This window comes from Oreochromis aureus, linkage group 15, assembly GCF_013358895.1.
Source record: "Oreochromis aureus strain Israel breed Guangdong linkage group 15, ZZ_aureus, whole genome shotgun sequence".
In the NCBI taxonomy this organism is placed as follows: domain Eukaryota; kingdom Metazoa; phylum Chordata; class Actinopteri; order Cichliformes; family Cichlidae; genus Oreochromis; species Oreochromis aureus.
The window spans coordinates 13,539,602-13,557,751 of NC_052956.1; the positions used below are offsets into that span (position 1 = coordinate 13,539,602).

At 38.9% G+C, this 18,150-nt stretch overlaps 2 protein-coding genes across 2 annotated transcripts in view; one reads left to right on the forward strand and one right to left on the reverse strand.

Moving 5' to 3' along the window:
- The window catches only part of pdia6 (protein disulfide isomerase family A, member 6), an 8,797-nt gene extending 8,644 nt beyond the window's left edge, over window positions 1-153 (forward strand). The window contains exon 13 of the mRNA XM_031744692.2: window positions 1-153. This exon is cut by the window's left edge and continues 523 nt beyond it. The gene's annotated coding sequence lies outside the window, so the exon portion shown is untranslated.
- Window positions 57-15,372, reverse strand: hpcal1 (hippocalcin-like 1). The gene is made up of 4 exons (XM_031744693.2): window positions 15,042-15,372; window positions 8,191-8,658; window positions 7,036-7,141; window positions 57-783 (listed from the first exon to the last, which is right to left on the reverse strand). The coding sequence occupies exons 2-4, from the start codon at window positions 8,566-8,568 to the stop codon at window positions 686-688; spliced, it is 582 nt and encodes a 193-aa protein (XP_031600553.1). The 5' UTR covers window positions 8,569-8,658; window positions 15,042-15,372; the 3' UTR covers window positions 57-685.
- Between the last annotated feature and the right edge of the window lie 2,778 nt (window positions 15,373-18,150).

An 18,150-nucleotide genomic window follows, 5' to 3' on the forward strand; every position in this document is an offset into this window, starting at 1 on the left:
GAGGATGTTGGTGAGTTTGCATCATGTGTGTCCAGGACAAAGGGGATACCAAGGGGGGACTTTTTGTGTAGATTTTCCTTACACAACTTTATTTCAATTGTGTGAAAACAAAAGGACATTTTTGTTACAAAAATAAAAAGAAATTAAAAATAATCACTGCCTCATTATTCACATGAACTGTAAACTCATTTCACTGAGCACATGCAATACCAAAGGCATAGAGAGAGCTTGTTAAATACAGCAGCTTGTGCCAGTTCAAGCTACTGTTATCTTGAACAACAATAAGCCACATTTTAACAATTAAATTGAATAGAATTAAGTGATTTAATTAGTTTCCTCTTAGTATAACATGAGAGTCATAATACTTGAAAGCATATAATCCTGTAAGCATAAATAAAAGATATGGCACTTACAGCAAACGGGTAAAAACCAATTCAAAACGAGATGTTTTGAAATGCACGAAGAAAAAAAATGCCTCGACTGAAAATGCACTTCATTGTCCACAGAGGAAAAAGCCACATTGACCAGAAAAGTGTACATTAATGTAAACATTAAGACATGGAGTGTTAAAATGAAAGGAGGAGGGGCTGTGATGAAGATCGAGCCTCTGTCAGAACAAACGGCACAAAGCTGGAGGGATGTGGGTGTGCATGAGTTGCAGGGTGTGATCACTTTCACTGTGTCCTCAGAACTGACGAGAGGCTCCCTGATCCGACTGCAGCAGTCTGACAATGGACGGGTCGCTTTTGGCACCTTTAATGAACTCCTCCAAAGACAATCTGCCTGTGGGGGGGGGGGGAAGAAAATATCAGTTATGAGCAGTAAAACGTGAAAATGTTTTACATGCAGCAACTACCCACAAAAATCGGCTACTGATGTTTCAATTGAGATGGTGACAAATAACACTGCATTAAGTAGTTTAAAATAAATTACACAGAACCTGAGCCAGAATCATGGTATTCATAGCCGTCATGTTTCTTGTCCAGCAGGTGACGCTGCTGTATGTATGTAACTCTATGGGAGTGCAGTTCTGCACGAAAGATGTGAAACCTTAACCATGTTTTACCCGAGCATTCATCACTCTCATAGTATACATATGACAGAAATTAGGTAAAAACATATAAGGTGTCCTTTAATTTTGTTTAAAAGGTTTTTTTTAATTCTAAGATGAAACAGTAGAAAATTACACTTTTTTGAGTCTAACACCTACTTTTTCTTACATAATAGCATTAGATAAGAGGTTCACTCACTCTGTAACTTACTGGGTCTGGTGACCAATCACAGAAGTGCTACTGCTGCCAATATTCTGACTAACGGGAAGGTAGTGGGCCCACACTAGGCAAGAATCAGGTAAGATTTCCCCAAGCTCCTCAATGGTCTTGATCTCTGATTAGCCAGTTAGCTCTATGGGCTTAAAGATTCATTTTAAATGTGTTAGGTTTCCTTCAGGTGGCAATGACACCATCCAAAAAAAATGTGAAATTTGGACTTTATGATGAGAAGTGGCCTGTGTTTGAGAGATTGTGTGCCGCCAGGAACATCCTTTCTTTTTAGAGCTCCAGATGTGTTATGCTTTCAGCAGAATTTTATTATGGTGTTTTGGTCCTCGGAAAACTGAGTAAAGTAGTTCAGTGCAGTTTCCAGCTTTCATGGGTATGTGGAAAAAACATCCTTGAGCATCGCGGATGCAGCCTGCAATTTACCCTCTACCCTCCTCTGCAGCTGTGGTTTCAGGCGTGGCATATGGCATCACATGATGTCTTAAAACGTCTGTCTGAGACACAGCTTGACCTTCACAATGTCAAAACAAAACGCTCCTGCCCAGCACCATAGCTCCAGATAACTTGAGCTGTGACGTGTCAGATTCAGTAAGGAAAGTACGACTCTTGCATTTTTTGATGTATCATTCAAGTCACTCTAAGTGTCAATCCATTTATGGTAAGCCTGTGGATCACCAGGCTGGGAGCCAATCATAACTACTTCATGTGATATGACATGAATCAATGTGCCAAAAGTGTTCTGCAAGTCATGGTTTATCATGTAAACAGCTGTTACATAACTAATCTTTCACAACAGACTACTGAACAGAAGTCTTGAGCAATGTTCCCTCTAATTTTTCATGTGTCTGAGCGAACACACAAACTCCCTGAGCGATCCCTTGGACCACTGTGAGCAACATCAGACGTGTGCACTGTGGTCGCGCCGGCATCTAATCCATCCAAGTTACATGGTTTATTAAAATAATCAAATTACAGCATTTACATTTATGTTAGACTACTTTTAATTAACTGCTTTAGCCCACTTACAATGAAAATGTAAAAAAAATCTAGTCATTGACCTGTGTAGTATGTTAACACTATTGGAAGTAAAAATAACTTGAACTCCAATTTTGAAAACACAACTTTCTTTCTTTTTTAAAAAAAGCTCTGACTTGTATTATGAGTCTGTGGTCTGGGAGAGAGTCCTGTAACTCTCTGTCTGCAAAATATAGTATATAATGACCAGTGCTGGGCAATTAATTATATAGTTACTACTTCAAAAAAGTAACTCAGTTTGGCAAACAACAAAGATTTTTGCAGCTTTTTTTTTTAAATGCAGCCAAGGCATTTTTAAATAAACATTTCAAACTATTTACAGAACAATCAGCTGTTCTGCATCAAATCTGATGCCACACAAATCATTTGTGCCACTCCAAAAAATAATTTCTGTCCCCTATGAGATAAAGGAGAACAGCAGCCTGATACCTGCAGGCCTGACAACAGGAGATGTATCACTCCTGTAACACCTGTAACATTCAGTACTCGCCTCATTGTTCTGACACACACAGCAAAACTACACTACACACTAACTACACAAGATTTGCGCTAAACGTCGCAAATCTCTCACATCTCAGAACACCGCCACTCCCTAAAACTTCCCCGTTTCTTAACAACTAGATGCCACGTTGCCATATCATTTTTTTTGATTGGTCGACATGGTACTTTTTGGACGAATAGGAAAGGGAGAGGGGTGGAGTTTGCTTTTGCTCACAGGCGGAGAGTGCTTTCGAGCCTTTTTTCTTATAAAACGCCGTTTTTACCGTTTATTCCCGCAGTAAATATAAACAACGACAGTATTCAGGAAGAAAACCAAACATTGCAAATATTTTTATCATAACTCTGGCTTTACGTGGCCTATCAATACAATTTAAAAACTGGTATAAAGTCCACACTTTTTCCGTCAATTGTTCCGTCTGTCCTGCTCACATCTCCAATGGTTGTACACGTTGTCAGTAACGTGGCTTCACTCCACATCAGCCACGCCGCTTTGCCAGCTAAAAGACCGGTGTCGGCACATAAGGACGCTGTCATAGCCTGTCAACAACGTTGATTAGCTGCGTATATACGAATGTAAATCGCATTATTGGCTGGACTATGGGATAAGGTGGCATCGTTCTAATACAATATGGGAGCAGCCAGTCACTTACTGACTAACACTGCAAAACAATTGTTAAAGTTTTAATTTTAATTTCAATTCAGGTTAATTTGTTTTTGTGCGCAACACAGATTTTCTCTGCGCAGAGACCGTGCCAGCAGTGCGCAATTGCGCACGTGCGCAGCTTAGAGGGAACATTGGTCTTGAGCCACATGAGGCCTAATTTCTTTATATTTTGCTAGGAAAACACTACACTAATACTGAAGCATGCAAACATAAAGGTAAATACATACATAAGGTGTGTGTAATATATATATAAATATTAATATCAATATCAATATAAAGGGCAAAAACAAAGTTTGAAGAGTCAGAAAGTCAATATTTGGTTTGACCATCTTTATTCTTTAACCCACCCTGAACTCTCTTATGTAAGTTTTCTTTTCATTTCTTTAAGTAGACTTCAGGAAAAGTTCTGCAGGCCTCCTAAAGCTCATTCAAAGCTCTTCTTTGGATGCTCACTCTATTTTGTTCCATTTTCTATCAAGATAATCCGATACTGCTTCAATAATGTTGAGGTCTGGGGAGTGCCGGTCCCAAGCCCAGATAAATGGGGAGGGTTGTGTTAGGATGGGCAGGGGTAAAGTTTTTCAAATCAAACATGCTCGTGGAAATATCGAAAGATTGAGATATTGTATGGAAATCTCATTCTCATCAAGAATTAGATTTTCATATCAGATTGGTCGGTGCTCAGGTTAACTACGACAGATGCTGCTAGCCAAGAGGTTGACGGTGGAAACTATGTTACTGTTGGCCAAAGACAAAAGAAGAGAGGAGGCTAATACTACGCTAAGTTAGTAGTGTGGAGGTAAGAGTAGGCTTTCAATGTAATGACTACTCTAAAGGGAGCATGCTGGCTTAGATGATTTGTCCTATTTCCTCAAATTTTTTAAGTACACACTGCACACCATGTAGAGATATGCCTGGATTTCTCTTTAGGAGCTCTTTAGGAGTAAGCGTTATTTGTTCAAAAATACTACTGTATGCCTGTCAAACTTTGTTATGTTTGTCATTTTAATTGGATTCTAAGAAGTCAAATGATATTGTATGTTTTTGCACCAGGCTGTTAAGTGCCTAAAAATGCAGTTCAATGGCTAAGTTGTATTTTATGTGTAAACACAAGACTAGTCCATTGTCTTAGGTAGGTGCCCTTTTTAATACTTGATTCATATGTCAGTGCTTAGTGGCTTAACAAGATAACAAAAAACTCCCAAAAAGGTGTCAGGTTCAAGGACAGGACTGAAAATGAGTGAAAAAGCAGTTACTGTCCAAATAAAAAGCCTAGAAAACTTTAAAGTGCTTAAGACTACTAAAAATTACCAAAAAAAAAGTCTGACTCCTTGGAGACAATATACAAAGAAATGAGGGGTGGCTCAAGACTTTTGCACAGTACTATATATTTTTTTTTTTTTTTTTAAATATTTATCATAACTAATGTTAATAAAATGTAAACTGACTGTTACTAGATATACCTGTTTAATATTGGTATCTACTAATATTGTATTTTAAACACTACATCAGAACATGAGAAAATCTGTGTGGTTTTTTTGTTTTTTTAAATTTCGTAATAAAGAGCTGAAAAGTCAGGTCAGTTATTGTTGTAGCAAAGATTTCTTTTCCCTGGCACAAAGGGAGAAATAAATAATAAAAACTAAGCAAATTAACTGGAAAAAAAATATTATTTGGTCTGAATTTGTAATCAGTCAACCTGTCCTTATTCCCACGGCATCAAATACTGCTATTTGGTAACAGCTGCTGGTGTCTCAGAGATTAAACACAAGATGTCTTGCACCTGTGGCAGTAGTGAGACCATTTGCACTACCAACTAGTCACACTTAAGACCCCTTGGTATCACTTTTTTGATGGACTGAGTACCCTTAGTAATTACAATTCCTAAACCTAACCTTTCTGTCTTTTTCTTTGGCCACATCCAACCAAGCAGATAGTGAAAACAAAAGTAAAGTGTGAGGTAAAACAGAACTCAATAATGACTAAAACTAAAACCAGACGTCCACAACCTTGTGGTTTCACTAAAGCCACCTAACCTGCTTACGTATGCACTCTTGAAAAGTTAATATAAACATCAGATTTAGTTTTATAGTAGCTATCAGTCTAATGTTTATCGATACTCTTCACAGCATCTCTTAGCCATTAATAAAGTTTCAACAACACTTGTCACAACTTTACAATAACTATCCAAACAGTATTTATCAGGTGGTTTACACACCAAATATACAGTCACTGGCCACTTTGTTAGGCACAACTCTTCAACTGCTTGTTAATGCAAATATCTAATCAGCCAGTCACATGGCAGCAATTCAAGATGATCTGCTGAAGTTGAAGATGAGAATCAGAAGGGGAAAGAAAGGTGATTTAACTGACTTTGAATGTGGCATGGCATGTTGGTGCCAGACAGGCTGGTCTGAGTATTTCAGAAACTGCTGATCTACTGGGATTTTCCCACAGAACCATCTCTAGGGTTTGCAGAGAATGGTCCAAAAAAGAGAAAATATCCAGTAAGCGGCAGTTCTCTGGGCCAAAATTCCTTGTTGATTTTAGAGTTCAGAGGAGACTGGCCAGAGTGCTTCACATTGATATGAAGGCAACAGTAACTTGGTTTATAATAATAGTTATAGTTATAATAAATCCAGGTATGCAGAAGAGTATCTGAATGCACAACATGTCGAATCAGATGCAGATGCACTAGAGCAGCAGAGGACCACTGCTGTCAGCTAAGAACAGCAAAGCGAGGCTTCAATTTGCACACAGCCTCATCGAAACTAAACTAAAGAAAAGTGTTGCCTGGTCTGATTAGTCGATTTTGATTTTGAAATTCAGATTTTACCGTCAGCATTTGGCATACCCAACATTACAGCATTGATCCATCCTGCCTTGTATCAACAGTTCAGGCTGCTGGTGGTGTAATGGTGTGGGGGTTATTTCCTTTTGGGTCCCTTAATACCAACATTTAAATGCCACAGCCTACCAGAGTATTATTGCTGACTATGTCTATCCCTTAAAGAGCACAGTGTACCCGTCTTCTGATGGCTACTTCCAGCAGGATTAAAGCTCCATTCCTCAAAGCTCAAATCATCTTAAACTGGTTTCTTGAGCATGACAATGAGTTCACTGTACTCAAATAGCCTCCTGAGATGCGGTGGAGATTAGCATCATGGATGTGCAGCCAATACATCTGCAGCATCTGTGTGATGCTGTCATGTCAATATGGAGCCCAGTTCCTCTCTGAGGAATGTTTCGTCACCTTGTTGAATCTGCACAACAAAGAATTAGGGGTAGCTCTGGAAGCAAAAGCGGGCCCAACTCATTGCAAGTAAAAGGCCAAACACAGTGGCTGTGAATTTTACTAACAAGCAATTTAAAGTGTTGACTTTATTCTTCCCAATGTCAAATTCTCCATCTATAACAGGACCAGTTTTAGCTGGACCAGATGCATGACCAGCATACTGATTAAAAATTAATAAAAAGTCGATTTATTTATTTACTGTGAAAAGAACAATTTGGTTCACAATGATGTATACAGCACATGGAAATAACCAGTCTTACCATCATTGTCAATATCCATCTGTCTAAAGATCTTATCTGTCCTTTTCTCTGGTGTTGATTCATCCTCGGGCATCTTCATCACTGATGACACCATCTTGTAAATTGCCTATAAAAAAAGACAATAATGACTCCTGTGATGTGTGTATTGATTTTGTTGGCTACGTGCGTGAAGCTTTTAGGGCGCACTGATGAAAAATAACCGTTGCCACTGACATCATTTTGCTTATATTGTCTGAAAGCTCTGACCTGTTTTCTGTTAGCTAGCAGATAATGATGTTGGTCTGACAACAAAAGATCCTGCCGTTTCACCCGCTGTAGGTCTTTCTGAACTCACTTATCTGCTTGTATAATATTAAAATTAGATTAAGTAAAGGAGAGAAATATGTCATTCTGGAAAACAGAAAGCTTTCTGCCAGCTGCAACAGCGTGGCTTCTGTTGTTTTTCCACATCATTCTTTTTTCATTTGTATTTATTACTCCCTATATGTGATACCTTTATTTAGTGTACAAACAATATTTTCTTAAATGGGTGTGGTCCTAGCGCTCATTAGTATTGCCGCTGGTGTGATCCCAGTGCATGGTCTCTATTTTATTTATTTTTTTCACATTCATTTGTTTCCACAAGCACGAAGGACTAAGCCAATATCCAGGCTGCTCAGCCCACCATATTGGAAGAGTAAATATAGCCAGAGTGATAAGGAAAACAGAAAGGACAGCCTGCAGATGACTGTTGAACCTAAAAACAGCCATTACCAGGAGGCTAAAGTGCATATAACAGCAAAAAATTAGAGCTGAACTTATTTATTAACAGTCATAAAAAGAATGATTGAATAATATAAATATTTTTAGTTATTACTGATATAAGAAAAAACATGTTTGCATGTTTTATTTGGCTTATATAATATATTTTACATCTTTTTTTAATTGTTTGATAGAAGGAAATGATGTCATTTCATTGTCGTATATACAGTAAAAGTGTTAAAAATGTAAAAAGTGATCGTTTATTGTAAACTAATTTACTCTCTTGACTTATTTTCCAATTCTCGTTGTTATTTGTCTAGATTTTGTTTATTAAAATGTGATAAGCTCACAGACACGCACACATGAAACCTCTGCTCTGTAGTATCAATCACACAGCACATAGTATGTCCTCACCTGAACTATCTCCAGCATCTCTGCCCGGCTGATATAGCCATTCCCATCCAGGTCATACATGCTAAAGGCCCAGCGCAGCTTCTGCTCCAGCCCGCCACGAGACGTCACACTCAGGGCTATGATGAACTCCCTGAAGTCGATTGTGGCATCGCCGTTGGTGTCAAAAGTGCGGAAGACGTGCTCGGCAAACTTTGAGGCATCTCCGTAGGGAAAGAAGTTGGCGTAGATCTTCTTGAACTCGTCCACAGTCAGGTGGCCGGTGGGACAGTCCTTCAGGAAGCCGCGATACCACTCCTGCAGCTCATGGTCGGTGAATTCTGTGTTTTCTCTCAGGTCGTTCAGGACCTCGGGCCGCAGCTTGCTGTTCTGTTTCCCCATGACAAAGCACCTTCGCAGGCAGGGCGATAGCAGGGCTGGTGTTTCCTATCCTCCACTCCCTGTGCTTTTACTTTCCAGCTTCCTCTGCTCCTACAGGGGACCAATAACCCTCATTAATATCCCTGTGTGAATATCATAAATGATTCATGGGGTCAATAATTCCACTCAGTTTGCAGCAGCGTTTCATCAGAAAACATGTTCTGAGGATGTTTTTCAGGCAAACAAGCTGAGGGGGAAAAAGTCTGGATAATTCAAACAGGGTCCATACACAAGAAAAAAAATAGAGATAAGATTACAACGCAGATGTTAACAAAACACTATGTGTGTGCACACGTGTGTATGGAGCAAGGGGGTGGTCTGGTCTCCGTGGATACAGTATTAATTGTCAGGCATGGTGATAATTTATCGACCTTTCACTGCATGGTAGAGGGACAAGTGTCCTGGGGCATTGTAATTCTCAATAAAGCCACTTTCTAAAAGGTCAGGCTGATACTGACTGTTGTCACTGAGAAGGCCAAACATTCATTTTGACAATAATCCTCACCTTCATGGGAAAATGAATCTCCTAACTGATTTTAAGAAGATGGAATTGACACAATGATTAAAGAGCAAACTCAGAGAGCACGTAAATGAGCATCCAAGTCAGTCCATAGACATGTCCACTGGTTTTAAAATACAAGAGCAAAGATGCCACTGCAAAACGAGGGCTCATTGAAACCACATTAAGACACACACTGTTTCAAGACATTAAACATTCAGTGTTAAGGTAAAAAAAAAAAGTATGTAATAACTGAAAGAGGTCTTTAAAGTTAAACTTTTCTCTTTGTCTTTTCTTTTTCTTAACTGTTGTCTATCTTCTTGCAGTGATTTTATTTTAATGTCCAGTATTTACTGCTTTCATTTTCCTTAAATGTGTCAGTGTTTAAATGCAGCGTACCTGTTAACCTAACACATACACTCGCTATAAATACGTACAGAAAAGACAAAGCCAGTGAAGCATTTGACCACCTGGTTCTATTCACGTTTGCTTTCTGTGGTTTGCTTCTGTTTCCATGGTTCTACTCTGCAAAATCTGTTTATTCATGTATACAGGGATATTCATGATTGGTGATATGAGGATGCATAAACACATCACATCCAAAATAAAAACTCCTGCATAGAACTCATTATGAAGCAGACGCTGACATGTGTTTGCCGGTGAGCAAAAAGGTTTTGACATTTTCAGAGAAAATGTGTGATGTAGGTGTCATCATGTATATGTCTGCATCTTTATTTTAAGTGAGGAAGGTGTTAAGAATGTGCCAGACTTTTCCCCCCAAAATAACAAGAGAAAACAGCTGTTTTGTTTTTTTGTGCTTTTGTAGAAGGAAAATGTTCTTACTTGCTGGGAGTAAGCAGGAAGACAAAAAAACTGTCTGTCTGATCCTATGAAATAACCTCAAGTTTTCTTTTAGCATGGTTGGTTTGTGGCTCCGCGTCACAGAACGAGAAAGCGACTTTCACATTTGTTATAATGTTTTCTGGAAAACTGAGGAAAAACTGGCCAAAACCTGAGCTAATCTTTCACATGCATCTGGTAAAGTGTGAGTGGGAGGGACAGAAAGAGAGATGTGCGGGGGTAGGGAGGAAGAAAGAATGGAAAAAGTATGACACATAGAAGAGAAACTATTTCCAGCTATACTATATGAGCTGCTTTGCTAATACCCACAGTGCAATTATATAATAATCTTTCTGAAAAACACCTCCACTCCTCTGTGCTGATATAATGAATTTATGGGAGAGAAGCTTTGTACCCATGTTCTCTCTCTTTCAATTACTGGGATCCCAGCGCTCCTGTCTTTCTGGCAACAGAACGATCCATCTGCCGAAGAACAAATGAGAGCGGCTTGAATTTGGATGAGGTCCTTTCAAAACAGATGCCATATTTGTTATAATTGCCAGACAGGTGTAATTTCCTGTAGGTTTATGAATCAAAGTCACAGAATGGCACAGAGGTCTGTAAGTCAAACAAGGAACCATGTCTCTCAGGCTTCTGGACAGACAAAAATAAATCAAAGTACAACACAATAATACATTTAATTTCTCACTCCAGCTTTCTTTTCTCATGCAAACTGCATTCCAAAATTAGGAATTTGGAAAACTTTGAATTGTCTAAGGGTGGGTTCACAAGTGCATATCTGTTGACTGAAGGATACTACTGCTACCACTACTTAAAGACTTGCCATCAAGAAAAAATAATAAGAATAAGAATAAAGTTTATACTATGTATTGTAGTTGTCATTTACAATTGTAGCTATATAATCAAATAGCTACAGCTATGACAACTATAACAAGTACCAAAGTGCTGATAAATGGTAGTATAAATACCTTGTTTAAATTTGTTTAAATGTTACATGTTAGATTTGATTTGTCCAAACGTGACTTTGGAACACAAAGCTGAAGAAAACCCAGCCAAGCTACAAGAAGCCAGGTGCAGTTTGGGCTGATGGGAAAGTCATTAGTTTTTTAGATTGTGGCCATATGCCAAACTACTGGACAAAAATCAAACTCTAAACTAATGAAATATCTGAGATACACCAAAGTTGATGAATGTGTTGCCATTTTGAAACTCATCCATTTATTTGCTGTCTATCCATCCATCTATTTTCTTCAGGTTATCCAAGGTGGAGCCTATCTCAGCTGTCATAGGGTGAGAGGCAGGTTGTGACACATACACATCGCCAGTCTATCGCAGGGCTAACACAGATACACAGAAAAACATTAATTTGTTCATATTCAAGGCTACTGTTAATTTAGAACTGCAAACTTGTCTTTGGCAAAAGCCAGAGTATCTGGTGAGAACCCACTCAGCCACAGGTAAAAAGTGCAAATCCCACACAGAAAGTCCCCGGCTGCCTGGTGGACCTTTTCTCTGTGAGGCAACGGTGCTAACCACCCTGCTGCAGTGTCGGCCTGGATCAGGTAATCGTTAAAGTCGCAAAGATTCATCCGTTGGGAAGGGCGTCGATAAAAAATTGAATGGAAATACATCCATCCATCAGTTGTGACCAGGCTGATCGACCAAACGGCTAACTGTCCTGAAAGCCAAGGTGTTACTATTGCTTATACGGCTTAAACAGAGTGAAAGTCTTCTGCCTCCTGTTGCAGAGAAAAATACTAACACATGACCACAAAGTAGCATTTTGTGGTGTCTCAGACACTTCAACATTTCACAGCAGCCCTGAGCAACTAGAGACAAGGTGATACTTATTTTGAGAATATATTATCATGTCTGCTGCCTCTGTTTTAACTGGGCCACAGCATAAATCACACACTGCCCTACAGGCCTGACTTTAGTCCTTCCGTTTTAACATACAACAGGATGCACCTCCTCAGATCTGTGTCACATGGACTTTTCCAGGACAGCTCAGTGCGCAGGCTGAGCCCGAGTAGACATAAATATGAGCGTTGCTATTTATTCCCTCAAACAAACACAAAGCCACATGAAACACAACAGCTTGTCAGATGGAAAAAGTGCTACCCTCATGCTTCAAGATCCTCTGAGGCTAAGAAAAAATACTCATAATTTGCAACAGCGTGTGCTCTAGCCTAGTTATTTTAGTAAGTAATAGAAACATACTTACATAACGCTGTGGGTTGCAAAACAGTCTTACAGACTGCAGTGACCTCTGAAATATGTTCATTAAAAACCAAAACAAACCCTTGCCACTCTAATTAGGCATTTTTTAAATATTCTTTATCAGATCAAATATTTTTCTTTGTACTATGACTGTTAACTGCATTAAAAGTATTCCTGCAAAACGCATCTTTTTTTAACCTGCTGCAAGTTCTGGTAATTTCATTTAATAAACTGGATAAATAGATGTGCAGTAGTGCTTATAACATTTAAAACATTCCTACTTATTCATGCAAGCTTTGGTCTGGGATTTCAAAGACTGTTTTAATAAAGTTTTTTTTCTTTGTTGTGACACAGCATTACTCAGGAAATGATGTGGTTCAGGGAAAATAAAGTCCTCTCCACCTTGACTGGTGGGGTTGCAGAGCTGGTGAGCTGTACACAGTCTTGTGACCGCTGATACACTACAGCCCCTCGAGATTGCCAGTTCACATTCAGTGTTTGCAGTTCCCTTAGATTACACAGCAACAGATCCTGTCCCTGTCCCCAACCCCCATAGCCTTCCTTGTTCCGTATGGTCCACTTTTTTCCAGTGGGTTCTCCGCCTAATGAGACTGTTTCACACAAGCTCCGGTGCAGCATGCATCCCCCCTCCCCAAGGCTACAGCGGGGGTTCCTGTAAACCCGTTTCACTGCTGTTCGTCATTCTTAGACCCACTTTATTTCCTGAGTAGGGCTATGTCACAACAAAGAAAAAAAAATTCTTTCCCACATGCTCATTATTTCATGAAGAACAGGAAGGAAACTACAATGACAGATACAGAGATGCAGCATGCATATGTTTAAATATATCTGTCCTTAGGTGTTTACAGAGCGAATAGTTCATGCTTATGTTTCCACCAGTTGTTAGTGAGCGTGGGAATCAAAAGACAACTCCTGCTTAAAGTCATATCTAAATGTACATAAGTAATTACTTTTTCTTAAAAAGGATACAATGGATTACTTGTTTTAATTTATTTTCAGGCAAAGCCTCTAAACTGTGAACATCCACTAGTATTCTTAGTGGATACTGTTAGGTTTTCCATTTGTCAATCAGTACAAATACAACAGGCATCCCCACTCCTCCTGTTTTTATATTGCAAGCGGGCTCACACTGAACCTTTTCCCTTCATTAACTCTGGATAAACACGACTGACAGAATGTTTTTAATGCTCTCTGCATCGTGCCTCTTTTAAAGGGAATGTAATCCAAACAACCTGATATGGCTCAGTGCACAGAGAGAAAGCGTGCCCGTTTTAGCCTGCTCTGCAGTGGATGAGCAGAGCAGCGCTGTAGCCTCGAGTACGCGAGCCACTGGTAACTGGGACTCCATCAGGTGGTTGAGGAGTTGGTGTGAGGTATTTATAAGCTAAGGAGAAAATGAGCTCTCCCGTTATTCTCGCATTCAGCGGTGCTTCGTGGTAGTCTCTCTGAACTCATGTCAGAGAAAATCATTGCAGTGGATCAGGATGAGGTCCCCTGACACACCAGTAGTCAAGGCAACAGTATAGTAGTGCTACAGCTTATGAGGGAAAGGCAGTGTAACAGTCAATCTGGGGCACACGCAGGGCAGAAGATATATTGAGACTCGAGTGTGTGTGTGTGTGTGTGTGCATTTAATATTTCCCTGCTTTTAAATCTGAAACATTAGTATTATGTTCATCGCTTGATATTACCAAGCATAATACTGCACTGGACCTAATCTAGCTATTCTGCACGCTCAAGCTTACAACAGCAAAATTATTATGTGTATTTTTATTACTTTAACACTTGGTGAGTGGGTGTATTTAATTTTGGATGCGTACTCTTCACATGATAGCTATGGTCTTTTTATCTGAAAAAAACTTGTGAAATTAACTAGAAAAACAGCAACAATAGTGTGAAATAGTAGATGAAAGGAGTAGGCTTTTAATATTTAGCAAGACAGTGTTTTAGATGGCAATCCCATAGTAAGAAAAGGAGCTGGCAGGTCTTTATTTTTTCTAAGATGTCACGCAGTGATTATTTGAACTTATAATATTAACATTTTACCAGTTTCTGTAGCATTTTTAAGCAAGCTGTGAATGAAAAACTTGATTTGATACTTAGTTCATGTCACTTATACATGAAACCTTTAAAAAAAAAAGATCAAACCAAGATGAATTAAGTCCCCTCCCACACATTCAGCCACACTCTTAGTTTATTATAATATCTACTGATCCTAATCACAAGTATTTTTTGGACAAACACATGTTTGCTCTTTTTATGAAGCACAAATCATTGTCTGTTACGTTTGATTTACTTTATGTGCTTCCGCATACATTTAATACATGTGCTTCAATATTTTTCAATGTGCCTTGTCTAAGGCTATTTTTCTTTAGCTAGATGCATATAGTTGATCACTTTAATGATCTGTTACTGTATATTTTTTACATGTTTGTACGGAATATTGTATATGTTTTAATTGTTATGTAGTTATGTGGTGCATGCTTTTTGACTTTTGCTGCCATGATTCCAGGTCTCTCTTGGAAATGAGATTTTTAATCTCAATGAGATTTTTCACCTGGATAAATAAAGGACTAATAAATAAAATAAAACAGTGCATTACATTTGATCAGGCTTTCTTTGCAGCATGTATTCTGTATTAAGACTTGTGAGCCACTAAGCTGCATTTTTGATAATATTTTTAATTGAGCAACTTCCCAGGGCAGATAAGATGTGTTTTGACTGGGTGTAGTCCTGTCTTGGGGAAACTGCCACAGCAGTCCAGAGTAGCCACTGAAGCACAGTGGACTTCACAGTAACGAGAAATGTTTCTAAAAGATTAATATAAACTTACCTTTTTCCTGAAGGTATCTATGGGTCCTCCGGCTGAAAGAGTAAAGGTTTGAAGCCCACGTTTCCCTGTAAGGCGTCACCAGCAGCCGAACTTAACCGTTAACTTACAGTAGTTTAACTTCACACCTCCTCCCACCGACTCCAACACGAGAGAAAATATTCGAGTCACCCTAACACTTTTCAGACAAAAGAAAAAATATGAAAAAGCTTGTAAGTATTCTTCCAAGATAGTTTTCTAATATTATTATTATTATTACTACTATTCAGTATGTCCTGCTTCCAGCTCCCGGCGTAGCGGCTTTATCATTTAGTGGAAGATGTGGCACAGAGCTCGGTTTTCATCCGAATGTGCCACATTGCTCCTTGGGGGGGATTCCTTCGTCCCGGAGAGGGATTGAACCTTCTCCATCAATTGAAGAATTACGAACAATAGCAGTTTAATCTACGGGAGATGGAGTAAAAGCCAGAATAAGCGTGACATGTGTTTTAAAAAACATTTTAATGGGATTTCCTGTTTTGTAGTGTTTAAGTAATACTTTAAATCCCTCCCCCTGATACACTGAATGGATCCTTCCACACTCGCAGCTTCACTGTAAGGAACTGTCGCAGCAGAGTTCAGTGGAAAATTATCAACGGAGACTATTATTAGCTCAATATCTAAAATAAACGCTTCACATCTGGGGGAAAATGTAGAGACTTGGGCAGAAATAGACTAAATAAACACTTCTACGATAACAAACGTGATTTAAAAGTTATTCTGGAATAGGCTAGGGCATCCTGTAGGCAACAGTTTTCCAGGCTTACTTGTAAATACCGTGGAAAATATATTTTAAGTTCCATTATACAACAGTATACAACATGTTATTCCTTGTAATTGAAACAGCATCATTATACCAAGTGTATATATATACAAGTCCCTGTATTATTGCTTTACAAATTGCTTTGCAGAATTAAGTATTAATGACGTAGACATAAGCTCTTTTCAATGCTTTCCCGTATAAGTCTTCTCTTTCAGCCTCAGCACAGATGCACACTGGTCCATCGGCATCAATAGCAGTAACTTCTCTTGCGCTGGTTAAAGTGACACTGAAGGCGGGATGGTGTATATGTCAGCAATTCAGTGAGAAGATAAATAATTAACTGTGTGCGTTTGCCTCTGTGTGTGTGTCTTCCTGAAGCCTGACACCTGTTTCTATAAGCGCATGGAGTGTTTATCTTGACCTTAGAGTGGGTACAATACAGGAGGGGGGGATTGGAGGCAGTGATATAGCAGTCTGAGGTTGCTTTTGTTGCTGCTGCCAATGTGCAACTCAATACTGAAACAAAGCTGTGGATGCTGGACTGTGCGGATGGAAAGGAAAACAGCATTCTTTAAATAACATACCATATTACTTCAGGCTTCTGCAGCTCAAACAATTTCAGAAGTAAAACATCATTTTTATGTATATAGGGGGTGACCATGCTTGTACCTGGCTATTACATAAACATAGACCTCAAGTAATGTGTAGTAGTAAAGTAGTAGGAAGAAGAAAGCATACAAGTGTCTGGTTAAAACAAACAAGTGGACCCTGATAGTCTCATAATTAAATAACCTTTTTCACTGGGATTTATTCTTGGTGTAACAAGGTTTAAAAACTGATTATTTTCAGTAATGACAGTTCGAATAGATAGATGAGGAAATAGCACAAGCTGTGTGTGTCAGATAAGACACACAGCTGTGTGTATTTGTTGTCAGTTTTAAATATAGTACACATTTTTAAGGTGACTACAGAAGAGCTGGGTGTAGTCATGCAGAGAGGGAAGCGTTCTCCTTTTCTGCAGAAATATAATGATCCACTAGAGGTCACCAACAGTTTGGGAATCTGCCGTAAGTATTCCTCCCTTGAAGCAGAAACTAGGCTGATGGGCATCTTTTAAAGGAGGAGACTGGGCTGTTTATTTGCTGTAGGAGTGTTTCTATGCACAGTCCTCTTCAAGATCATTATTCTTAACTGGATGTTATAGCATTTTATTTTGTTTTATTTTATGACACTGTCTCTGACATCATGAGTCTTTGCTGTTTATTTATTTATTATTGTTTGTTTGTTTGTTTCATTTGTCTTGTTCATGCATTGCTTTGGCTGTCTTATTTCCTTTGTGTTTGTCTGCATTGCTTCACTAATGCCTCATTAGGTTTACCTATAGTCGATCGCTTTCATCTGTGACTAATCTCCAATCTCTCTGTGTATGACTTATTGGCCACATTTTTAGCTACACTTGTAACTGCTTGTTAACACAAATGTTAAATCAAACAATCATATGGCTGTAACCTAATGAATTTAGCCATGCAGACATGGTGAAGACGATCTGCTAAAGTCCAAACTGAGCTTCAGAATAGGAAGAAATTGATTTAAGTGACTCTGAATGTTGGATGGTTTCTGGTGCCTGATGGGTGACTATTTCAGAAACTGCTGATCTACTGGGATTTTTCCACACAACCATCTCTAGGGTTTACAGAGAATGGTCCAAAAGAAAAAAATATCCAGTGATCAACAGTTCTCTTGATGCAAATTTCTTATTGATGTCAGAGATGGGAGGAGAATGGCCAGACTGCTTCAAGTTGACAGGAAGGCAACTGTGACTCAAACAACTGCTCGTCACATCCAAGGTATGCAGAAGAGCACCTATGAATGCACAACACACTGAATCTTGAAGCAGATTGGTTACAGCAGTAGAGACCGACACAAGGCGTCTCTCCTGTCTACTAAGAACAGGAAAGTGAGGATATAATTTGCACTTGGGTTCACCAAAACTGGACAATAACAAATTGGTAAGAAATTACCTGGTCTAATGAGCTTGTATTGGGGCAACTTTGAGATGTGGTGATTTGCATCATGGTTGTGCAGCAACTCTGTGATGGTATTATGTTAATATAGACCAAAATCTCAGAGGAATGTCCTCAGAATCTTGTTGAATTTATGCAATGAAGAACCAAGGCAGTTTTTGAGAAAAAAAAATGTATCCAACCTGTTACGAGGAAGGTTTAACTGATGCACTGGTGAGTGCAAATATTAGTTCATCCTTCAGACGCTATCCAGGTTGCCTTAGTCTCCAGAGTTATTAGCAGGTTT